This window comes from Carya illinoinensis, chromosome 1 (genome assembly GCF_018687715.1).
Source record: "Carya illinoinensis cultivar Pawnee chromosome 1, C.illinoinensisPawnee_v1, whole genome shotgun sequence".
Lineage (NCBI taxonomy): Eukaryota > Viridiplantae > Streptophyta > Magnoliopsida > Fagales > Juglandaceae > Carya > Carya illinoinensis.
This window is the reverse complement of record NC_056752.1, coordinates 38,025,109-38,052,271: the sequence shown is the minus strand read 5'-3', so window position 1 is coordinate 38,052,271 and position 27,163 is coordinate 38,025,109. Positions and strand designations below refer to the sequence as shown.

Here is a 27,163-nt window from a genome sequence, read left to right as displayed (position 1 = left end):
CAGACGTTTTAAGCCTAAACTAGTCAAATTTTGCATTGATCGGGCGTTTAGCCAGGCCTATGCCAGGGCTCTTACGGACACCACACAAAACTTAGAGGTAGATACACAATTAAAATCAAGGGATGAAATCTTGGCCATATTAAAGAAGAATTTACACGCAACATATGCAGTTATAAAGAAGTAGTATGATGAAAAGCATACAATGAGAGAATTTAAAGAGGGAGACATGGTATACCTCAAACTCCAAAGGTATAAGCAGCAGAGTGTGGCCCATCGTTCAAGCTCTAAACTTTCTCCTCGATATTTTGGCCCCTTTGAGATTTTGTAGTGAATCGGCGATGTAGCTTACAAGTTGAAGCTACCACCAGGGTCTTTGGTCCACCCAGTGTTTCACATGTCCTGCCTCAAAAAGGTGCTTAGGTCCCTCAACCATAGCGTTGACATTACTACCTCCGTTGGACTCTCACAGAACCCTCTGAGTTGACTTTGAATGCATATTGCAATGACGAATGAAGAAGTACCAAAATAAACTCCTAATCAAATTGTTAGTGAAATGGAGAGGAGAGCCTAAGGAGAACTCTACCTATGTGCCAATTGAGCAGCTGCTAGGGCAATCTACAAAGTCTTTTGAAGGGAGAGCAGATGTTGCAAATCTAGGGTTCTAACACCCTCACGGCTGGCAAACTGAAGTGAAGACGTGAAGCACGTTTTTTTTACTTAGTTCTGCAGGGAGATTTGGGGGTAGAGATGAGAATTTTGAGTTTGAGATGAGAGTTTAAAATATTAGTTTTAGTAATATTATTGTTTTGGGATTTGAAAAAATTGTATTGAGATTTTAAAAAGTTGAATTATTTATTATATTTTGTATAGGGATTTGGAAAATGTGTAATAATGAGATGAGAATTTTGAAATTGAGATGAGAATTTTGGATTTCCAAACCTGCAGTGTTATTGTTCTGTTGAGTCAATGGGCCAAGTTGTAATTGGGCTCATGTGAGCTTTTTAGTTAGAAACTCGTACAATGCACCGTAGACTATACTTCGGTTAGTTATTGACCAGGCCCATTATCACATTAGGGGCACTATAGTCAATTCTGTTGTTATCTGTTATGCATTTTGTTAGGGAATGGAAGAATGCTCCAGAATGAGTATACACGAGAAAATACAAGGCATTCTGCCCAAATCGAAGGTTCCGGTTTCCTCGTAAAACCGGTTTATTCTCTCTCTTCATTCACACTGCGTTTAAATTTCTTTTCTTTTTTTTAATTTTTTTTTTCAAATATATTTTTTTAATTTAATCAAAAAACTTAAATATAAATATAAATCATAAATTCATTTAAAAATATTTACTTAAATATTAAGTAAAATAAAATAAAAAATAAAAATAAAAATAAAGAATCGGTGATCACCATCTGTATAAACATCATTTCCCTTAATTAATAAGAAACCAACGATGCGATTGCAAAATTTTGCAAATTTGGGACGAATTCAGTATTTAACCAGACTTACAAAACTAAATCTATGGATGGGATGGTTCTCAGAAAGACCATGTGTAGATAAGCAAAAAGAAGTCGAAAAATCATGAAGGAACACAACCTTACAAGATTCAAATTTTATTCAATGAAAGTTATAAGCAGCTATGAGCGAAACTTTAAAGCTAGAATGGTCGTTACCAGTATGCAAATAAAAAAGGGTAACACTACACCTACCGACAAAGACCACCAAAAACTTCTACCGATTGTGTAATTTTTTTTTTCCAAACATTTTTTAAACCCCTTAAATTATTTTAAAAAAAAAAACTACAAATTTATTAAAAATACTTCCTTAACCAGCAAGTAAAAAAAATACAATCGATGGCTTTTCTCGGTACCGGAGTAGCATTATTCAATATAAAATGCAGGATTATAATTCGTACTGTCTTCGCAATGTTGTGGCCTGCCGTGATCCTAAGCAGTACTTCAAGGAGATATTTGGTGTCTTGAGTGCCTACAATAATTAATGTCATGCCTACTACTTTTGTGTGCAAGTAAAATCGTGGCCAACAAAAATAAATATTTCATAGGCAGCTGCTCGAGCTTATATATATATGAAAACGCACAAAGTATCTTATATACAAACTGCCATATGGGTGACACTACCAATACGGATGTCTTTTCTTTTCTTTAAAAGTGAACCAACTGGTAATAAGAAAAATTTCTACAATGTGTTCGATACAGATCACAACTGAGCAACAAAAAATGCCACGAATGCTAGTGTTGGACAGTGTTGTTGATGCCTTTTCTTCCATGCGGTGATCAAAAATTGGTCGTATTGAGCTGTGTATGGTGGTGCCGATGAGAGTGGTGTGCATTCAAGGTTTGTTGAAATGATTAAAATGTAGAAAATAAATCAAGGGTTCTGCAGAATGACTTACGTTCGCGTGGCTTGAGGAAGAAATTACACTATGAAATTTGTTGGACTCAGATCACTCTTTTGCTTTCCACTACATGGTCGTTTTGTAGAGGAAGAAGAAGAAGTTGATAATGAAGAGAAGAAGTCTCCTAACCCGCTATCCACATCAAAACTTTTAGAAAGTTTTAATTACTGTGGGGCTTACAATCAGGAACTCCAATCTTTGCCTTTGCTGCATATTCGGAAAAAAAAAAAACATATATATATGAAGAGGAAAACAAGAACGAGCACCTTTAAGAGTTAAACAAAGTTGTTAAGGAGGAGCTTTGAGAAATACAGAGATACTACTGTAGGACCTTCTGCCAATATGTGTAATATAATAGCAAAATAAGAATGCCATGTCCAAGAGATGAACATGGGTTAGGAATTAATGCTCAAGGTCCTCAACCTGTAGCTACCCATCCTATGGCAACTCTTTCTTAAGTTTTTGTTTGTGGTTTCTCCGCAAGCCAAAACCTTTCCTTTTCGGAAGTTCCCTAATCTACAACTTCTTGAGCGGTCAACGCACTCCAAAGAGTGATATTTGGTGTGGCAAGGGCCCTGTTTTGGAAATTAAGAGATGCTAGCATGCATCTTCCATCCACAAAAGAATAATGATATGAACACTAATTTTAGAACACATTTTACAACCAATCAACGTGACTATGGCACTTCATCAAAACATTCAAACGTTTTTTAATCTTGAGTTTTCCATCTGTATGAGAGAGATATTCTCTCTTCATATTTCATGATACGAAGTGGGTGGAATAAATGCAATTGACTAGCACTTCATCACAATGAATACTTCCTTTAATAGTGTAGTTTTTCTTTCCTTGAGCATCCTTAACAATATGCGCACACATAAAAGATACCAACTACTACCAAGGCACCAAACCCATATGCTAGATCATCACGAAACTCTGGATTGGTTACCAAAAACCAAAAAATCTCATATTATCTAATCATTACAATTTTTTCAAATTTTCATACAAAATATAATAAACAATTCAACTTTTTTAAATTCCAATACAAAACTAACATTAAAAAATTATATTATAACAATATTTTATTCATTACTATTTAAAATATATCTTCTCATCTCATCTCATCTGAACTACGTAAGCAGACGGAAGGATTTGGAGACCTAATTTCTCAGCTTCAGGATAAGCATAAGAAATATACGTACGTGTGTATGAGCAAGCCATCCGATGCTAAAGAGGCAGAAGAACCAACTCAGCATCATCACTTTGAGGCTTCCTTTTCTTTTTGATGGAGAAAGGTCGGAGAAGATATCTCAATAAGCGACTCAATGGGTCCTGCAGACCTTCCATCTCATAGTGTCCAAACCGCCAATCTCGTACCACGTAAGGCCGCTGTATGGGTTCATCAAGGCCTCCTGTTTAAAGGAGGAAGAAGAATCATTATGTGCAATATTTGAAGGGATATCAATACAAAATAATGGCCATTAAAACGAGGACTCGATCGTGTCAATCGTGCACAAGGAAACTTCATTATGTCTATTGAGGCAGTAACATTTAATAAATAAATAAAAAAGAAGAAGAAGAAGCAAGCAGTTTTGGACTAAAATTTGCCAGTGTATTGTGTTTTGAAAAATGCGACTAAGTTTCCAAGGCATTAGAGCGACTGGAGGTTTTGGACTTATTCAAGTTGCCTATGTGGTGGCAACCCAACCCTTAGCACAGTTCTAAGCTGAGGTTGGAGGGCTCCCCATCTATATATTGGTAGGTAGCCAAAGGAAAATATTGCATCTGTTAGTTTCATTTCTTAGGAGTAACCCTTACATTAATTTATAATATATTTCTGGGATTCGATATTTTTGTATTTGGTTATAGAGTCCCAGAATTGAACAAGCAAATAGTTTTCCAGGGAACCGTTCCAAATTCAATTTGTATGTGGCTACCACAAAATTTATTTTGTAGAGTTAGTGGGGTATAAGACAATGTGCAAATCCATCCTCTGAAGAAGCATAATGTGCAGAATGAGAAACAATACCAAGAGACGACAGATTGCAACTTGAAACCAAAAGAGCATGAGTTGCATGGTTACCTGCATACATCAAACCCTGTTTATTAGTGGCCCGATAAAATGGACGTGTTTTGTTCTCTTTAGCAGCTCTTCGTAGCTCAATCCATGCACGTCTTCTGTCTTCACCTGTAATTCTACCTGATTTCACCACCTGAAATCAAGATACCCATTCAAATCCTAATAGAAGAATGCAGAGGAGAGAAATATGACCACAGAAACAAAACAAACACAAAAGTTCTTACCTTAGAAAATAGATGGTAAGAAGGGCGTGGAATCCGGGAAAGACCATCAGCCCGATTAACTGCTACAAGTCCAAATTTGGGACCATATCCATCAGCCCACTCCCAATTATCAGAAATAGTCCAAAACAGGTAGCCAATCACAGGGACACCCTAGAAAACAACAATAGGCATGTCTCACACTCGGTTATCATTCACAAAGGATAACTTATTTCCAAATAATTAAAAAGGGTTAATTCAGACACAATACCATGATCATGGCAGCATAAACAGCGAGCAAATGTTCTAACAGATATGGCTGACGGATCAAGTCTGTCTCATCAGAAACACCGTTTTCACTAAGGATGAAGGGGACATTCAGATGTTTGTATCTTTCATGGAACTGAAGCAGCATGCGGTACAGGCCATCAGGATATACCCCACGTCCAGATTCACTGTACTCATCAGTCTCTACAAGCTTCAGTCCAGAACCAGAGACCACCTCCTAAATACACAAAAAATATGGTCAACTAAACATGTGAGAATGTATGAGCATGTGCTTTATAAAAGAAGTGGAAGTACCTGCCCATAGTAGTTTATGCCTATAAAATCCAGCTTATCAGAGATACTATCCACAAATGGGAATAGTGTCAAGGAATTTGCCAATGAAACAGCAGCAATATCAAAGAGACCATATGGCCGCATAAACGAGACGTGGTGCGCTACTCCGACTACTGGATTTGGTAAGGCACTGAAAGATATATAGAGAAAGTCTCAAGATGCTTAGAAACTTTGAGGAGGAATTAAAAATTATGAATAACTTTGGATAGAGAGAATATGAGATTCACAATGATTAAATGAAGGGTATAGCTCGAGATAGAACACAACAAAAAGGATTGCAATAACCCCTAGGATTATGGATTAAACATTGATGAGTAGTCCATAGAGCAGGCCATATAGAAAGTCCATAGATCATATAATTACAAAAGATTTCAAGAACCAAAATTTCAAAATTATATGAAAATGTTTTACACATGCCAGAGCTTCTGTGAAGAAAAGAAACCTGTGCTCATGGATATAGTCATAGGCTTTTGAGTGTGCACTGGCCATCCAATGCATGGCCTGTTGGAAAACACCAGTTGGTAGGGCAGAAGTGGCAACCTCCAGCATATCAGGATGACCACCAGGCCAAGCACCGGCACAATAAGTCAGCATACAGAAGACATGAGGCTCGTTAAATGTCACCCAATAGTCTACAGCGTCCGATACCCACTCTACAACAAGCCTGCATGAAATAAAAGCGGTGACAGAACTGACAAGACAATTACATGTTACTCCACAACAGAAACAAACCTAATAAAGCTAATTGAAAATGAGTAAAATAACATTCAGGGAATGTGTTTTTCAGAATATTAATGCCTGTCAAATTGGCCCCAGTTTCCTTTCATTGATTTCTCAGAACCGGAATTCTAGGAAATAGACAGCAACCAGAACTAGAATTCCATGCAGATCAGTAACTGGATGTAATCATAACAGCTTAAAAAAAAATGAACACATACTTTCAGCTGATCCAGGTGACGACCCAGGTCAAAGTCTATGTATATGCATGTTCAGTCAATTTCGCAAATGCTTGAGTTCATGATTTTCATGGGATTCGTTTTTCCTCGCAGACAGTAGTATTTGAACCCTATACAGTAACTTCATAACAACTATGCCTTACCATCAACCTACTTCATCTTTTTTGTCAGTTGGCTCCAAAAAAACAACGTGACTTGAATGCATAAGGAAGGGTTTTCTCTCCTCATCAAGTAGGTGGTCAATCAATATGTTTCATAAAGAAGTTGGTACTTTACTTTGATTGAGGATGATTGCAGCCCGAAACTACAAAAGAGGCCTAAAGTTTCACCAGTCCCCGTACCTGAATTTACCCTTTCTCTTGCTTTAGCTGTTTATGGAGAAAAAGGTTCAGCAACCAAAAATTGAGATAAATCTCCACTTTTGCTTCTGTTAGATATGTATGGATACCTGCTGAAATTACCCTTAATTTCTTGACTTGATAATGAGAGAAATGTTTATGCTCCGGTTAGTTTTAAGTTATCATAGATTAAAAAGAAATGAAATATAATTTCAAATGAAAGTTCACTGGAGTGAGTGACAGTAAGTCAGAGCGATATAGAAGTGCTAAAAGGACCAAATGTTAAATTAATAATTTTTAAGGAAAACTTACCTGGTAAAATCGATGAAATAATCAACAGTTTTTTCCAGCTTCCAACCTCCATACTCACCAGCCCAAGGTGGCAATGAGTGATGGAACAGAGTCAGCATCACCTTCATTCCATATGAATGTACCCTGTTTATTATCCACTTGTAACGCTCCAATGCCGCATAATTGACCTAAAAAAGAACGTCAGTCCAGATTTATCTGCGAGTAAGTCAATTAAGACACTTTCATGTTTCATATTGTTAAATATGTTAGAACATTGAGAATAACTTCAAACCGGATGTGGTGTCAAGAGGGACTTTACACCCTCCAATGATCGGACGACACGTCACCATTCTAAGAAAATTAAAATAGAATTAGCCTCAGCTAATCCCATACAAGCCCCATCTCGCCCTCTCTCTTAAGCCGAACGATTTGTGCTCTCTCTCTCTCTCTCCCCAAGCCACATCCCCTCATGAGTCTCTCTCGATAGATGAAGACGCCTCTGTACAAAATGTAGACTGAACATGAAAGAATTGCCCACAACCATTTTATTTGTCTATATTACTCTCTTTTTAGCATTTTTGCTTCTCAATTGTGAGGCTCACAGTTAACAGTAGTGATTGTTAAAAAAGGTATATACAGAAGGTAAGACCTTCACAAGTTGAATTGAAGACATCGAAATGTTTTGAAAAAGAACAGTGATGGAAAAAAAAAGACCTAGACACCCATGTAATATCTTAGGACTGGTATATAAGGTTTTGGAAAGGCCAAAATTGTTTCATAGGTGCATTGTGGACATATAAGAACCTTCTTGTGGAGCCTTCAGCCCTTCAATTGTGTGGGAAAGAGACTTTACCCAGTCAGCTCTAAGCAGAAGCATCTGCAATGTCTGCATCACATTGAATGAAGGGGAGAGAGACTGAGGGGTGTGGCTTGAGAGAGAGAGAGAGAGAGAGAGAGAGAGAGAGAGAGAGCACAAATAGCATTGTTTGGTTTGAGAGAGAGAGAGAGGAGGGGAGAAAGAGAAGGGAGAGGGAAGAGAAACGGAGGGGACTGCATGGGATTAGTTGAGGTTGGTTCTATTCTAATCTTTCTAGAATGGTGATGTGTCATCTATCTATTGGAGAGTGCAAATCGCCTCTTAACACCACATCCGGTTCCTAGTCTCTCTCTAGAACATTTACATGATGCCCATATATCCTAAGCTCAACTCCAGTATCATTTCTTATCTACACTGCGAATCTGGATTTCACCCAAACGCATCATAACACTTCAAAACAGTATAGGAATGATCACGAATAAACTTACATTTTCATTAAGCCTGTTGACTGGCTCTTTGGGCATGATTCTTGACCAATCTATTCCCATTCGGAAGACACTTATTCCAGTGTTCTTAGCCAGATTCAGTTCTACATCAGGATCAGACCAAAACCTTAGCCTTTCTTCCCTGAAAATCAATGCAAGCAAACTAATTCATCCTTATATTTTGTGATCTGCATAATTTTTTTTTTTATAAGTATCTGCATAAATGTAAGGGTGATACATAAGCAAGTTACCTCTTGTTATGCAATCAACCCTAAACTTTTGGACAACGCATCAGAAACTTTTTTTGATAAATACAACACTCAGAAACTCAAGCTTACGGGTGTGGAACATTGTGCCATGCGGCTACATTATGATGACATTCCTCTTTTGGTGCAGTCTCTTCTCCACTCTCTTCTTCTATGTACTTCTCAAACCCCCTAATCATGGCTTCCATAGCTAACTTAAGAGGCTTCTTCTTCTTCACTTTGATATTAAAGCCCTTTTGTGGTAATGAAGCTTGCTGAGACCCACCACCACCAGTAGCAGAACCCATTAATGCATCAGCAGGTTGCGGGCCCAGGTGTGGCTCTGATTTGTCATGAGGGTTTTCTTCGGCAAACTGAAGCCATGCATCATTGAGTTTGTCTTCAACGTGTGCTGGTGCTGTCGCTAGTCCAAAGAAAAACTTACCATTTTCTGCAATGAATCAAACATAGAAATTATACCATAAATCGTCAAAAAAGATACCAAGGCCAAGCACTTAAAGATTCACCAAGTATTCTCCATCCGATACCAGCAAACAGAATTGTGTATACCAAACTTCAACACAAATAACAGTGAATATAAATGATTGCTATCATTCCCATCACATTGCAGCTACATGAAAGTGTAACTTCCCCCTAAAATGGCTACCTTCCTCTCTGTTTCACCACCCCAAGGGTATGAGAGACACTTTGAAAAACATTAAGTTAAGCAAATAGCCTTTCAGTTTCTTGCTTTTGTTGATTGGAGCTTAAAGGTTATGGTTGTCTAAGCTAAGCCGCAATCTATAAAGCAATTGACTTTCAGAAATTGGCTTTGGAATATTGGCAGTTCACTTGAGGAGCCTCCAGGACAACTCCATATATAAATATACATAAAATTCCTGTGATTTCTATGTGCTAGTAAGAAAATGAAATACAAAAAGCTGCTTGAGAGAGAGAGAGAGAGAGAGAGAGAGAGAGAGAGAGAGAGAGAGAGATACAAAGTCTCAGCCTAAAGCAATCCGAATTGATGCCTCTTAAGATGATTTCAACTAGCATAATGTTTATAAGCTATGCAGAGATAACCATTTTAAGTATTTTGGTTGTTAACTATGTCCATGACTGCCCTGGTCAGCACAAACTCGGTATAAGTACATCAATGCACAAGAAGATAACATAAATAGTAAAAGGAATATCTCTTGTCACACTTTTTTACTTCGATTATCCCTACCGTGTCCATATACCACCATTTTTCTATTACATGCTAAAATTCTAGTTCACTACATTAGTACGCTTGAATATACAGTCAAATGCCCACAAATTATTATTATTATTATTATTATTTTTGGTTAAGTGAGAAGTAAATTTTATTGATATGAATGAAATAGACATAGTCCAGAGCCTGTTTGGGATTGAGTTTGAAAGCTTAAAAAGTGCTTTTAACTGTTTAAAAGCTCTTTTAATGAAAAAATGATATGTTTAGTAAATTTAGAAGAAGTGCTTTAATCATTTAAAAAATTTGAAAATCTACTTTTTAAAAAAGTACTACTAAATTGAAGTTTTTATCAAAAAATTATAAATGTATGTTTTAAAAAAATTAATATAACTAACTTTAAAAGTACTTTATAAACATGGTTACCAAACAATAAATGACTTTTTAATAATAAAACTTGTTATTTAAATTATGAATTATAAATTCTAAAATTATAAACTATATTTTCCACCGTAATCCCAAACATGTACTTATTCATCAAACAATTGCGCTTATTCCACAAAAAAAGGGGTATAATTTGAAAATCCTTCGAGATTGTGAAGCTCTTGTATTACACTACAAGTCACTGATTAGTGCTGCTAAGTTTGATACAATACGTTACCCTACCACCATAACTCTAAAACTCAAGCCAATTGACTTGAACTCAATTAGAGCTAGGGCTTGAAAGACTCGGAGTGAACTGCATATAGAAGAACTGAGTTACCATTAACATCGAAGTCGGCTAGTATGTCAGACGACTCGTCGATAGGCGATTGGAAACGCCGGAGATTCTTCCTCCGGTAGCGAGAGAAGGAGACGGCGTTGGCGGCAACGGTAACCGTGACCAAGATTCCGGCGAGCTTCGTTGCCGTTATGAAGAGTGCCACGAACGTCATCTCGGATATTAAACAGAGAGTTTGGAGTTCCCTGAATTTATGGGACGAAATGGCCGCGATCGATCCATTTCGAAGTGCTGTGATGTGAGGGGCTGACTAGCCACGTGTCCCGCGGCCAACGAACTTGTTGTACCACGAAAAAATGAGGATAGCTTGAAATCGGTCGGGTGTACATTTAACTTTTACACCGGACAGTAAAATTGCAACACGTGATAAACGGATAAGTTTGGATGTTGAGAGAAATTTAATTAAGATAAAAATTAAAAAATAAATAAAATATTATTATTATTTTAAAATTAAAAAAATTATATTATTTATTATCTTTTATATTGTTATAATAATTAAATTAAATAAGTTAAAGACGAATTAAGAGTCTTATTGAACTTACGGTGAGTACATATTTATTCTCCCTCCCTCCTTCTCGCTTCCTTCTTCTCTCCCGAAACTCTCTCTCAAGTATCCGACGCTGGAAATTGGTTGTTGGAGGATGGTAATTCGTGTAGCTTGCCAGGTTTAAGGTTATGACAACCACCATTCCTTTTAGTCCCAAACTTGTTGACCATGACGTCGAAGAGATCAGACAAAAACATAATCGTGGGTTTAAGAGTATTGACACCAACCTAGCTAAATATTAATGAAGTTTAAACTTTAGTTAGATATCAAAAAAAGTTAACATTAAACTAGTTAAAAGTTTAAATCTCAACATTTAATTTACAATAAATTGAGAGACTCTCTATTGTTAGAGAGTTATTATTCAATCTCTATCTAATTATTTTATTCTTTTTATTAACCTCTTTCTCTCTCTTTATCACATTAAAATAAATTACTATATCGAAATAAATCATATAAGTACTATATTGAAATAAATTATCATATTTTATTTTTTAATAAAATTATTAATTAATATATGAGTGTATTTATAAAATATAAAAAAATTAATCAAATATTATTAAAATATATAATATTATATTATTATTTTACCCTTAAAATAACTAGTCCAATATGAACTTATTTTACTAAAAATTAATATTATGGTGAAAAAGTGATATTCTAATTAAATTTTAAAATTGGCAATAGCTAAGTCATTACCAATACTTTAACGCATCAAAGCCATATCAAGTAGATATTCACTTCAGTCCCTCTCCTATGCTTCTTCTATTTCGATAATTCATCCCATTTTTTTCTGTCAAAGCTTTCAAGTACTTGGAATTTCAAATTCGATTTATGGCCATTCCTCATTTTTCAAGTGATTTTGAAGAAAATATGCTCCCAAACTATGTCATGTGAATAGCATGAAAATGCATAACATAAATCGTGTACAACAACTAGTTGTTTAAAGAACCTGGCCTAGATTTTGAGGCTGATGGGGATGGGGAGGAGAAGATACTATTTTGAATGGACTTTTTATTTTACACAGTGCGAGAGAGAGACAGGAGAAGAGATCGATGGGGTCGAGGAGGAGGAAAGAGAGAGAGGGGAAGAGATCCGGCACACAGAGAATACAAAAATATGATCATTTACATGCGCGTCTATTGTCTACTTTACTGAAACCCATACGTTGCAGCTCTACATTCATAGGTGTAAAAATGGATATAATAACCGATTGGCTACAAGTGTCTCCCCAAAAAAATAAGATATATATTACAATAAAAAATGATAAAATAACTGTTGTCCAGATGACTAACACAAGAGGGGGTGAATTGAGTTGTATTAAAAAAATAACAATTATAAATCAAATATAAAATATAAACAAAATATGAAATAGCAATAAATATAAAGAGTAAGGGTAAGAGAGAAGCAAACTCGGTATGTTAAAGAGGTTCAACTCCACTGCCTACGTCCTCGCCTCAAGCTACTCCTTGAGGATTCCCAAATTCACTATTCAACCTCCTTCAGGTGGAGATAGAAACCTATTACACCTTTGAACAATACCGCTACAAAGGATCCGTGTAGAACACCATCTACACTTGCAATCACCTTACACGTGGTAATTCAATTATTCTCCATGTAGAACACTTTCTATACGCACAAGGGATATACACACCATTTTTCTGATACAAGAGCTGATAGTGGGTAGGTTATCAGAAAACACTCCTCAATGAGTGAAATAAGAACAATACAGCACAAACTATATCTCTCAAAATGAATAAGGATTAAGACTCAATGCTTAGAGAATAGAGAATGAAAGTTTTGAATGAATGTTGTATGCTCTGAATATTGTGAACGTGAAACTCTCAAATGATCTATTTATAGGCATATGAGACTTCATATTCAAATTAAAAAAGACTCACATGTCAAAGATAACATCATTCACTTTTTCAAAAAATTCAAATAAAAGGTTCTTCTTTTTTAATTGTCAAAGATAACATCATTCATTTTTCAAAAATTTCAAACTTTTACTTTTGGCATATAATAAAAGGAGCACACTTTACTTTTCAAAAAATTCAAACCTAATATTTTACTTTTTGCATATGACAAAAGGAGTACACTTTACTTTCCAAATATTTCAAACAAAATCATCTACCTTTTACATAAGTCAAAAAAAGCATCAATCACTTTTGAAAATATTCAAATAAAACATGCACATGTGAAAAATGACAATCAATCATCTTTAATATTTTCAAAATTCAACCCTTTAATCAAGGTATGCACATGTGAAAGATGACAATCAATCAACTTTCAAATTTTTCAAATTTAATTTTCAAAATATTCATGCACATGTAGAAAATGTATTTTAATGCTTTATGATAAAATATTAATTTTGACCCTTACTCCTAATTTCGAATTTTTAAGAGATTTACAATATTACTCTGTGACTTTAATGTGAACTTATTCACTTCTTGTTCATGCTTGTTTCCTTGATGTACTTGATTCCATTGTGTAGACAACTTGAGTTTGAAACTCCTTTATTCTTTGAATTCATTTGTTATCATCAAAATATTAATTTTGACCATTAATCCTAATTTCGAATTTTTAAGAGATTTACAACATTATTCTATGACTTTAATGTGAACTTATTCTCTTCTTGCTCATGCTTGTTTCCTTGATATGCTTGACTCCATTGTGCAGACAACTTGAGTTTGAAACTCCTTTATTCTTTGAATTCATTTGTTATTATCAAAATCCATGTGTAGATATATAAGTATACAAAATTTGAAATCCTGGGTTCAACAATCTCCCCCTTTTTTATGATGACAAATACTTGATAGAACTCGGAACCTGTATTAACACTTAAGCTCCCTCTGAGAATGTGCATTAGTTATTCAAGCAAAAGTATAAATATAATTTCAAGCATATATAACAAATTTAGCAATTCAAATAATGTTAATGTTCTAATCTAATACTTCTCCCCCTTTTGGTATCATTAAAAATGATCCGCAACAAATAAATAGACTGAAGAAAACGGTGCGTTAGTAGACACTATAGATAGTTGAAAAAAAAATTAGATTCGTCTATGACCCGACAAGTGTGGTTGGAGATTTGAAAAAATCGTCTGATTTTGTTGACAAACGAGATTGAAGGCTCTGAATTTCTAAAAAATGTCATTTTCACCGATCGGAAAAAAAATCACATTGCTCTTTGACTTGGATGATAACTCATCTGGTTCTTTATGCTATCTCTATAAAATCAGTTTTAAAGTTCATTCAATCCGTATCAAGTTTTCTTCTCATCTCTATAACTCATCTGCATTCCTTCAACATTCTCGTTTTAAGACTTCTATTCTTTTCTCAATGGCTCATTCTTCTAACATTTCTCTAGATCCATCCATGAGACATTCTGCACCTCAACCTCATGTCCTTTCTGCAGCTGTCATTGGTACCATGTTGCAGCAAGAAAATAATAATTTGGCTAATAAGTCAGATTCTGATGCTATCTATGACTTGGTGAGTCTTTGGACTCATTCTCTTCCTCTATTGTTGTTTTTTTCCAACGGCTACAAGCCAGAAATCATGAAGTTGAAAAGTTCAAAAAAAAAATTGTTGTACTTCAACGAATTATTCAAGAGTCTCACACAAGGGAATAAATCATTCGGCAGAAGAATAAACAGTTGAAATCTTTATTAGATTTTTCATTCCGCTTGCCGGTTCCCATGGATAAGAATGACATGATATTGTATGAAGAGAATGATCGTATCAAACATGAGGCTAAGAATCTCAAGTTTATGTAAAAGTATTTAAAAAATCTATCTCTATTTTTATTGACTCTGGTCTATCTTTTAAGAGATATTCATAGCATGCATCATACTTATTTCTCTTCTGATCATACATAATCTATCTTCTGGTAAAGATTTTGTGAAAATATCTGCTAACTGATCGCGTGTGTTTGTAAACTCTAGTACTATATCGTCTTTCTGCACATGATCTCGAAGAAAATGATATCTTATTTCAATATGCTTAGTTCTAGAATGTTGTATTGAATTATTTGAAAGATTTATAACACTTGTATTATAACATTTGATTGGAATGTGATTATACATGAGTTTAAAATCTTCAAGTTGTTGCTTCATGTAGAGAACTTGAGCACAACAACTATCCGCAGCAACATATTCTGCCTCAGCAGTAGATAGTGCAACAGAATTTTGTTTTTTATTAAATTAGGAAACTAGTGCATAACCTAAGAAATGGCATGCTCCACTAGTGTTTTTTCGATCTATTTTACAGCCAGTATAATCTACATCTGTGTATCTGATTAGATCGAAAGATGTGTGCTTAGGGTACCATAACCCTAGGTTAATTGTACCACTAAGATATCTAAAAATGTGGTTAATTGCAATTAAATGTGATTCTTTTGGAAATGATTGAAAGCGTGCACATAAGCACACACTAAAAATAATATCTGGTCTACTAGTTGTTAAATATAATAAGCTACCAATCATACCTCGATATATTTTCGAGTCAACTGGCTTACCGGATTCATCTTTATCAAGTTTAGTTGATGGGTTCATTGGTGTTCCAATTTCCTTAACACTTTCCATCCCAAACTTTTTCAATAATTCCTTAATATATTTTGATTGATTGATGAATGTCTCACTTTTTGCTTGCTTAATTTGCAATCCGAGAAAGAATGTAAGTTCTCCCATCATGCTTATCTCAAATTCTTCCTGCATAGTCTTAGCAAAAACTTGACACATATTTTCATTAGTAGCACCGAATATTATATCATCAACATAAATCTGAATTAAAAAAATATCATCATTTTCATATTTAATAAAAAGAGTTGTGTCGATTTTTCCTCTTGAAAAATCTTTTTCAATCAAGAAACCACTGAGTCTCTCATACCAAGCTCTAGGACCTTGTTTAAGTCCATATAATGATTTTGTGAGTTTGAAAACATGATTTGGAGAAATATGATTTTCAAAACCTGGAGGTTGCTCAACATATACCTCTTCATTTATAAAACCATTTAAGAAAGTATTTTTAACATCCATTTGAAAAAGTTTGAAATCTTTATAACAAGCATATGCAAGTAGCATTCGAATAGCATTCGAATAGTTTCTAATCTTGCGACTGATGCATATGTCTCATCATAATCAATTCATTCTTGTTGATTAAAACATTGGGATACAAGTCGAGTCTTACTTCTAGTAATAACTCCGGACTCATCTTTCTTATTTCTAAAAACCCATTTTGTTCCAATAATAGTATAATTTTTGGGTATAGGAACAAATGTTCAAACATCATTTTTTTCAAATTGATTCAACTTTTCTTGCATAGTTAGAATCCAAGATTCATCAATAAGTGCGTCATCAATATTTTTGCGTTCAATCTGAGATAGAAAAGCAGTATGATTGCAAATATTTTTAAGAGATGATCGAGTACTTACACTTCGTGAAGGTTCTCCCAAAATTTGTTTCACTGGATGATCTTTCACAAATTTTCACTGTTTAGTTGCATTTTGTATTAAATTTTGATGATCTTTTATGGTGGTTTCATGTTAAACTTCTTCTATTGTGTTCTCTTTATTGAGATTGAGAATTTCCGTGTTATTTATACCTCATGTTTCTTCATCAATAGATTTCTTGGAGAGTGGATAATTAGATTCATCAAATACTACATGCATAGATTCTTGTACAGTTAAAGTTTTTTTTATTGAATACTCTATAAGCTTTACTATTAGTAGAATATTCGAGAAAAATACTTTCATTAGATTTTGCATCAAACTTGCCTACATTATCCCTGTCATTCAAAATAAAACACTTGCATCCAAATACATGAAAGTAACCAGTGTTGGACTTTTTCTCATTCCAAAGCTCATAGGGGGTTTTATCTAATTTAGACTTTAGCATAACTCTATTTATAATATAACATGCAGTACTTACCGCTTTGACCCAAAAATAATTAGGTAAGTTGTTCTCATTGAGTATTGTTCTTACCATCTCTTGAAGAGATCTATTTTTCCTCTCTACTACCTCATTTTGTTGAGGAGTTCGAGGAGTAGAAAAATTATGCACAAAACCATTTTCATTACAAAATGTTTCAATATTTTTATTAACAAATTTTTTTCTCCTATCACTTCGGATACTTGAAATAGTATAGCCATTTTCATTTTAAATTATCTTGCATAACTTGTTAAAGGCATTATGTATCTCATCTTTATAAGTAAGAAAGATGACCAAAGTATATCTAGAGAAATCATCAACAATAACAAATGCATAATATTTTTCTCCTAGACTTGCAACTCTATTTGGTCCAAAAAAATCCATGTGTATCAGTTACAATGGTCTAATAGTGAAAATATATTTCTTAGTTTTAAAAGAAGTTTTTGTTTGTTTAACAAATTGGCATGCATCACAGATTTTATCTTTAAGAAAATATGTTTCTGGTAAATTTCTCACAAGATCATTTTTTGAAAGTTTGGAAATAAGTTCCATGTTAGCATGACCTAGTCTTCTATGCCATAACCAACTAGTTTCATTTTGAGCTGAAAAATAAATTGCATCTTGTGACGCCCCCAAATTCCGTTTGGGATTGGACGGACATTTGAAGCGTCGAGACATGCAACACAAGGTTACCTGCCCCCGTTCATGACATATAAGATGCAATAATCCTAACATGCATCTAACATTATGCAATATTCGCAGCGGATAATTTTTTTTTTCTTTAGCAATACTATGCACCAAATTAAAATATCCCAAATACTTAAAACATACTTCATATATAAAGATACATTAAATAACTAAGATCACAGAACTATTCCAAAATAGTTATGATCTAAAAGTACTGGAAATGCAACTCCATTGTACAAGTAGTAATTTAACTACTATATTAACCTTAACGACGCACCGTCGTTCAGTCGACTGTATCTAGTTGGTCAGCTCCTGATCTTCCTTCAGGTCCTGTAACAAGATCTACCATTCGGGGGGAATGGTAGTTGGGACTACCACAGTGAGATTTGATTACAAATCTCAGCAAGTTAACAAAAAACTTCCATACAGACTAATGATGCATGTATGACAGTAAAAGCATAAATGCATAATCAAATTCATAAGTAATTAAAGTATAACTTAGCGTACAACATAGCATAATTGACATAGCTTAAATTGAATCATGAACTAAACTTGACTTGACATGAATTTGATCTGAAACTTGACTTAGCATGAACTTGCTCTGAAACTTGAATTAACATGAAAAATTACATACTCCACAGTTGTTGTGGCCCCATGTATTCTACGTGTAAATACATACTCCACAGTTGTTGTGGCCCCATGTATTGTACGTGTAAATACATACTCCACAGTTGTTGTGGCCCCATGTATTCTACGTGTAAATACATACTCCACAGTTGTTGTGGCCCCATGTATTCTACACAAACTTGACTTAACATTAAAAATACATACTCCACAGTTGTTGTGGCCCCATGTATTCTACGTGTAAATACATACTCCACAGTTGTTGTGGCCCCATGTATTCTACACAAACTTGACTTAACATTAAAAATACATACTCCACAGTTGTTGTGGCCCCATGTATTCTACACAAACTTGACTTAACATGAAAAATACATACTCCACAGTTGTTGTGGCCCCATGTATTTTACGCATCACAATTGTAGTTAAATACATACTCCACAGTTGTTGTGGCCCCATGTATTCTACACATCATATTGTACTCAAGATGAAATGTGATTGGAATACGAAAGGACTGAAGTCCTGACGTAACATAACGTGACTTGAACATAACTTAGAATACATGACCAACTTGAGATAGAAACATTTCGTAACATGGCATAACATATAATAGACAACATATTTAACATGACATACTTGCAACAGTGAATATTACATGACTTGACATACATGTAATAGATGGCATACTTAGCATGACGTACTTGTAAGGTACAGTAATACATGACAGAATATATTATGTAACAGATAAAAATTGATGACAGAATAAATTCTGTATAATAGACAATTACGTGATAACTTGGCATGGCATGACATATATGATAACACACATACATACACTGTAATTCCTTTATTTAGCACACATACACAGTAGACTGCTAGTAAGTTAAAAGCTAACTTACCTCGATCTCCGCGTTTCTTATAAAACTTCAAGTGCGATCACGAGGAACTGTAATTAGTAATTCTAAAAGTTATAACTAAATCACTAATAATTTGAAATATGGAAAATACTAACTTAAAGAGTAAAATTTTTATTTTACTCTCTACATGTGGAAAAAAATGACTGTTTTACCCATAACTTAAGGATTTTGCATACTAACTCTAAAAGTTTCTAAAATTTACATTCCTCATGTAAATTTTATCCTAAACTTAAATATCAACTCAGAAAAATTTAAAACAAAACATAACTATGAAGAACACACTATGGTTGAAACATCCATAGGCCATTTCCCTTTATTTTTGTTGCAATTCCTTCCAACTTCAAAACTCATGCTTAAACCAAAATTTTGCAACAAACATCTTCCAATCCTAAGTTCAAAACCATACTTAAAACATCCATTTAGAAAAAGCTAATAATCAACACCAAACTTTTTTGTAAAAAGATCCAAGCACTTGAATCACAAGTTTTGACATTAAATCAAAACATCTCCAAGAGTTTCAAAAAATCAAATCTTACTTCTAACATATTCATAATATCATCCTAACATCAACCATGCTTTAAATCATCAAACCAAAGTCACCAAAATCACAAAATAACATTTGGAGTTTTTGGTTTTACACTTAATCCAAAAACAGAAACTTTTTCCTCAACTAGTTTTGATAAATATCTTGATCTATGACTTATAAATATATGATCTTCAAACCAAACCATCACATGGTTTAAAAAGATGTCCTAAAACATATACAAGCTTCTAATTCAAGATCACATGGTTAGAAATTAACCAAAACATAAATTTAGCCAAGAATATCCACACTTTGGCTTGTTTGAATATCTCTTTGCATAAAATTTCATATCTTTGAAACTAACATCAAATATCTTCAAAATAATAATATAACATGTATATAAGATACTTAGGATCCTCCAATAAAATTATTAAAGTCATTAGAATAGGTTTAGACCACCAAAGAGTTAAACTTTCTCAAAACAGAAACTGTTTTTCTTCTTCCAGTTTCTAAGTTTCTAAATCTAAGTAAATCTTTCATCAAAACCTTTAATCATGCAAAAATCCTCAACCAATAGTCACATATACATGTTAACAATACTCCATAAAAATTTCGGACCAATATCTATCCATTAGCTTGGTCAAAAACTCCAAACTATAACATATTCTCCAGTTTATCTCCCAGAATGACCTTTCTATAGTTTATACAATATTTGACTGACCAAATGATCTTCAAATGGGGCAAATAAGATATCCATGTAAACTAGACTCAAAAAGGAACAACTTATATGAAGGAGACTTTATGATAAAACACTTACAACAGCTTCGAAATGGGTGTGCAAAAGACCTCCTAAAAGCTGTCCGAGAGAGAGTGTTTGATAATCTTTTATTGGAAGGTGTAATTAGATAATTTCGTGGGGAGAGGTGGCTGGAGATAATTATGGATGAGATATGGAAGAGATGAGGCTGGAGTTGAGAGTTGAGTGTAGTTTTCTCCTACCCAAAATATCTATAAAAGATTATCTCATAATATTTTATCTAATAATATCTATAAAAATCAACTCAAAATATTTTTACCCAATAATATTCATGAAAATTACCTCAAGATATTTCTTTTTATCCAATAATATCTACAGTTTTAAACAGACGTTTTGACCGAAAATATAAAAAAAAAGTTATTGCGCCATAAGACTTTAAATAACCCTCCGAGTCTAATGGCACAAACCATAATACATTTTGACACTTCTAACTATCTCCAATAATCAAAAACACACTTCTGATACCATAGTAAATAATAACACTAACTATGTAATTAGACAAAAACCTATATGATTAATGGATTCGTGAAAACTTATGGGGTTTTCACGAGGTTCTTAAAGTTAATAGAAATTTCACAATTGAATTTCTAGCGGGCTGTTACAATCTCCCCTCCTAAAAAAAAGATTTCGTCCTCGAAATCGAAGTAAGTAAGAAATAACAAGTTAAGAAATATGTGTTGCTTACCAACCTGGTGTCTATCCCGTATATATTTACCTTTGAGATTATGTCATTCCTTAACTCTCTTATTTTAATCAACAATTATATTATACTTCTTTGCACAAGGTTGGCCAAGTTGTAACGACATACTCTCCAAACCTAAAACTTTAAGTAAATAATCTTCCGAAACTCTTCTTTAAAAAAGCATAGGTGATATACTTTAAATGTTCTTGTAAATACCATAGTTAGTAAAGAATTCATCAAAATTAAACCGTTAACCTCTCTCTTTTTAACAAAATCGGTGGCACTCTGTTTTAGACCAGACAACTCTGATCCGCGTGATTTTTATAGGTCTTCTGTAGTTGTCATGCGCCGCATAGCTACGACACTACTTTGTTCTTCTGTAATTGTCAGGCACCGCAGCTATGATACTACATTGCTCTTGTCTCTTGTAGAGAAATGATTCACGAGAGGTGATTCGTCATAATTTTCTCTATAAAAGAATTATTCAGTTCATCTTCTTTCTCATCTCATCTTCTTCACTTTTCTGAAATTAATCTGCATTCTTACTCTGCAATCTCTTTCTGCTTACTCACTTTGCAATGGCTCAGCAATCTTCTCATTGCCAAAACATGAGGTATTCTGCACCTCGTTCCCCAGTTGTTTCTGCTTCTTCCATAGGTGCTATTATGCAATCAAATAATGATCTGACTAATAAGTCAGAAAATGAACTTATCTACGAGCTTGTGAGTCTCGGTACTCGATACTCATCAGTCATTGTCGCATATTCTCAGAGACTGCAATCCAGGACTGGTGGGGTTGACAAACTCCACGAGAGTATTTCTCTGCTTCAGAGGCTTCTTATGGAATCCAACATGAAGATAGAAGCAGTAAAGCGAGAGAACAGAGATTTAAAATCTTTGCTTAACTCTTCTTTTCGAGTGGCTACTCCTTTAGATAGGAGAGGCATGCAGATTTTTGAAGAGCAAGAACGTTTAAAGATTGAGGCAAAGAGCCTCAAATTTCTGTAATTTTGCTTTATGATAATAAAATAATACTTCACAAATATTCATATTTGTGTTTCTATCTTCTGGTATATGTTTTATGTACTGCATTTTATTTCTTTCAGGGATTTTCATATATATGACATGATCCAATGACTCATATAAATATGCATTTAATCATGCATATCCAAACTCTCAGTAATCTTCAAGTTAATAAAAACCTCAAGGAGTTCTACTGGTCTAGGACTAACTTACTTCTTTATAATCGCAACAATCAGTCATCTTCCTAGGTGGTACTTTGATAACTGACCAGTTAATAACTTAAACTTGAAACTTTCTCTCTTATGATTGTCATAACTCTTCTATCCATCATAAGTTATCAATTATTCTAACTCTAAATAATTTGTTCCTAATGTTCACATAAATCCTCAAGACCAATATTTTACTCTCCATATAATAGTCTTCAAAAGAAGATCGATCTATGTATCCATAAAGATAGTGCTTTGCCAGAAATCATTTACTGGCGGTGTGGTAATACTATTATCATAAATGAATCCTACTAATGCTAAAGCTTCTCCTAATCAAATTACTCTTCCAAACACAATTTCTATCGTATTTTTAGAATCAAAACAATTCTCCAAATATGTGGAATACCATTCATCAATCCTACATATCCTTTCTCATATTACTAAAATGTATTCTATATCTACATTGGTATTAACAATAATACTTCTAATGAAAATTGTTACTCTTACCACTAGGGTAACAATTTAACTTCCAAGCTGAATTCTCAAGCACCACAATTAATAGAAACAATGACTCGTTTGAATCAAACAATGTACAATTTACCAACTCCAATGACTTGACCTACTCCAAAATAACAATAATGCAATACTACCATCAATTGCAATCAGATCAACGTTAACTATGTTTACCTCAACTAATTCTTCATCCATCGGGGAAATTCTGATCCTCTTGATTGTTATCTCCCTTAGGATTCCGAGGTATTCTATCACGAGTCATGTGTCCCTTCTTGAAACACACGAGCATATATATTAAAACCACATAGTACCCTTCGTATCTTAAGAAATTCAAGCCTACTGACGACTAAAATTTCAAGCCTAATGTTTGGTGCATTTCCTAAGGACATGTGGATTTACTGCCCAGAGACGTATTGCTCTGATACCACCCTGTGACGCCCCCAAATTCCGTTTGGGATTGGACGGACATTTGAAGCGTCGAGACATGCAACACAAGGTTACCTGCCCCCGTTCATGACATATAAGATGCAATAATCCTAACATGCATCTAACATTATGCAATATTCGCAGCGGATAATTTTTTTTTTCTTTAGCAATACTATGCACCAAATTAAAATATCCCAAATACTTAAAACATACTTCATATATAAAGATACATTAAATAACTAAGATCACAGAACTATTCCAAAATAGTTATGATCTAAAAGTACTGGAAATGCAACTCCATTGTACAAGTAGTAATTTAACTACTATATTAACCTTAACGACGCACCGTCGTTCAGTCGACTGTATCTAGTTGGTCAGCTCCTGATCTTCCTTCAGGTCCTGTAACAAGATCTACCATTCGGGGGGAATGGTAGTTGGGACTACCACAGTGAGATTTGATTACAAATCTCAGCAAGTTAACAAAAAACTTCCATACAGACTAATGATGCATGTATGACAGTAAAAGCATAAATGCATAATCAAATTCATAAGTAATTAAAGTATAACTTAGCGTACAACATAGCATAATTGACATAGCTTAAATTGAATCATGAACTAAACTTGACTTGACATGAATTTGATCTGAAACTTGACTTAGCATGAACTTGCTCTGAAACTTGAATTAACATGAAAAATTACATACTCCACAGTTGTTGTGGCCCCATGTATTCTACGTGTAAATACATACTCCACAGTTGTTGTGGCCCCATGTATTGTACGTGTAAATACATACTCCACAGTTGTTGTGGCCCCATGTATTCTACGTGTAAATACATACTCCACAGTTGTTGTGGCCCCATGTATTCTACACAAACTTGACTTAACATTAAAAATACATACTCCACAGTTGTTGTGGCCCCATGTATTCTACGTGTAAATACATACTCCACAGTTGTTGTGGCCCCATGTATTCTACACAAACTTGACTTAACATGAAAAATACATACTCCACAGTTGTTGTGGCCCCATGTATTTTACGCATCACAATTGTAGTTAAATACATACTCCACAGTTGTTGTGGCCCCATGTATTCTACACATCATATTGTACTCAAGATGAAATGTGATTGGAATACGAAAGGACTGAAGTCCTGACGTAACATAACGTGACTTGAACATAACTTAGAATACATGACCAACTTGAGATAGAAACATTTCGTAACATGGCATAACATATAATAGACAACATATTTAACATGACATACTTGCAACAGTGAATATTACATGACTTGACATACATGTAATAGATGGCATACTTAGCATGACGTACTTGTAAGGTACAGTAATACATGACAGAATATATTATGTAACAGATAAAAATTGATGACAGAATAAATTCTGTATAATAGACAATTACGTGATAACTTGGCATGGCATGACATATATGATAACACACATACATACACTGTAATTCCTTTATTTAGCACACATACACAGTAGACTGCTAGTAAGTTAAAAGCTAACTTACCTCGATCTCCGCGTTTCTTATAAAACTTCAAGTGCGATCACGAGGAACTGTAATTAGTAATTCTAAAAGTTATAACTAAATCACTAATAATTTGAAATATGGAAAATACTAACTTAAAGAGTAAAATTTTTATTTTACTCTCTACATGTGGAAAAAATGACTGTTTTACCCATAACTTAAGGATTTTGCATACTAACTCTAAAAGTTTCTAAAATTTACATTCCTCATGTAAATTTTATCCTAAACTTAAATATCAACTCAGAAAAATTTAAAACAAAACATAACTATGAAGAACACACTATGGTTGAAACATCCATAGGCCATTTCCCTTTATTTTTGTTGCAATTCCTTCCAACTTCAAAACTCATGCTTAAACCAAAATTTTGCAACAAACATCTTCCAATCCTAAGTTCAAAACCATACTTAAAACATCCATTTAGAAAAAGCTAATAATCAACACCAAACTTTTTTGTAAAAAGATCCAAGCACTTGAATCACAAGTTTTGACATTAAATCAAAACATCTCCAAGAGTTTCAAAAAATCAAATCTTACTTCTAACATATTCATAATATCATCCTAACATCAACCATGCTTTAAATCATCAAACCAAAGTCACCAAAATCACAAAATAACATTTGGAGTTTTTGGTTTTACACTTAATCCAAAAACAGAAACTTTTTCCTCAACTAGTTTTGATAAATATCTTGATCTATGACTTATAAATATATGATCTTCAAACCAAACCATCACATGGTTTAAAAAGATGTCCTAAAACATATACAAGCTTCTAATTCAAGATCACATGGTTAGAAATTAACCAAAACATAAATTTAGCCAAGAATATCCACACTTTGGCTTGTTTGAATATCTCTTTGCATAAAATTTCATATCTTTGAAACTAACATCAAATATCTTCAAAATAATAATATAACATGTATATAAGATACTTAGGATCCTCCAATAAAATTATTAAAGTCATTAGAATAGGTTTAGACCACCAAAGAGTTAAACTTTCTCAAAACAGAAACTGTTTTTCTTCTTCCAGTTTCTAAGTTTCTAAATCTAAGTAAATCTTTCATCAAAACCTTTAATCATGCAAAAATCCTCAACCAATAGTCACATATACATGTTAACAATACTCCATAAAAATTTCGGACCAATATCTATCCATTAGCTTGGTCAAAAACTCCAAACTATAACATATTCTCCAGTTTATCTCCCAGAATGACCTTTCTATAGTTTATACAATATTTGACTGACCAAATGATCTTCAAATGGGGCAAATAAGATATCCATGTAAACTAGACTCAAAAAGGAACAACTTATATGAAGGAGACTTTATGATAAAACACTTACAACAGCTTCGAAATGGGTGTGCAAAAGACCTCCTAAAAGCTGTCCGAGAGAGAGTGTTTGATAATCTTTTATTGGAAGGTGTAATTAGATAATTTCGTGGGGAGAGGTGGCTGGAGATAATTATGGATGAGATATAGAAGAGATGAGGCTGGAGTTGAGAGTTGAGTGTAGTTTTCTCCTACCCAAAATATCTATAAAAGATTATCTCATAATATTTTATCTAATAATATCTATAAAAATCAACTCAAAATATTTTTACCCAATAATATTCATGAAAATTACCTCAAGATATTTCTTTTTATCCAATAATATCTACAGTTTTAAACAGACGTTTTGACCGAAAATATAAAAAAAAAGTTATTGCGCCATAAGACTTTAAATAACCCTCCGAGTCTAATGGCACAAACCATAATACATTTTGGCACTTCTAACTATCTCCAATAATCAAAAACACACTTCTGATACCATAGTAAATAATAACACTAACTATGTAATTAGACAAAAACCTATATGATTAATGGATTCGTGAAAACTTATGGGGTTTTCACGAGGTTCTTAAAGTTAATAGAAATTTCACAATTGAATTTCTAGCGGGCTGTTACACATCTTGTGAGATAATTTATTCAAAATCGATTGTATACACATTGTTGCTTATAAAAGTAATAAAACAAATATTACAATCATAATCATTCAAAATAATGCACTTATCCATTTTGAAAGTAACTGTAAATCCTTTATCACATAATTGACTTATGCTCAAAAGATTATGTTTTAGACTTTCAACAAGTAGAACGTCTTCAATTATAAGAGAATATTCATTACCAATTTTACATATTTCCACGATCTTCCCTTTTGAGTTGTCTCCAAATGTTACGTGTCCTTCTTCTTTAGATCTAAAATCAAAGAACTTAGTCTTGTCTCCCATCATGTGTCTTGAACATCTACTATCTAAAAAC

The 27,163-nt window shown here is 33.8% G+C and overlaps 1 protein-coding gene across 1 annotated transcript; it reads right to left on the bottom strand.

The window, feature by feature from the left end:
• Window positions 1-2,046: 2,046 nt before the first annotated feature.
• LOC122317537 (beta-glucosidase-like SFR2, chloroplastic) lies at window positions 2,047-10,729 on the bottom strand. Its single transcript, XM_043134671.1, has 11 exons — window positions 10,419-10,729; window positions 8,539-8,896; window positions 8,204-8,342; window positions 6,920-7,086; window positions 5,756-5,977; window positions 5,275-5,443; window positions 4,964-5,197; window positions 4,717-4,866; window positions 4,496-4,625; window positions 3,615-3,824; window positions 2,047-2,621 (listed from the first exon to the last, which is right to left on the bottom strand). Exons 1-10 carry the CDS (start codon window positions 10,588-10,590, stop codon window positions 3,640-3,642), a joined length of 1,926 nt encoding a protein of 641 aa, XP_042990605.1. The 5' UTR covers window positions 10,591-10,729; the 3' UTR covers window positions 2,047-2,621; window positions 3,615-3,639.
• Window positions 10,730-27,163: the final 16,434 nt, after the last annotated feature.

Coding starts and splice junctions, on each gene's coding strand:
- LOC122317537 (XM_043134671.1), bottom strand. CDS start 10,590: ATGACGTTCGTGGCACTCTTCATAACGGCAACGAAGCTCGCCGGAATC. Junction 8,897..10,418: donor AGCCGACTTCGATGTTAATG/GTAACTCAGTTC, acceptor GATTCATTGCAG/AAAATGGTAAGTTTTTCTTT. Junction 5,444..5,755: donor GACTATATCCATGAGCACAG/GTTTCTTTTCTT, acceptor TATATCTTTCAG/TGCCTTACCAAATCCAGTAG.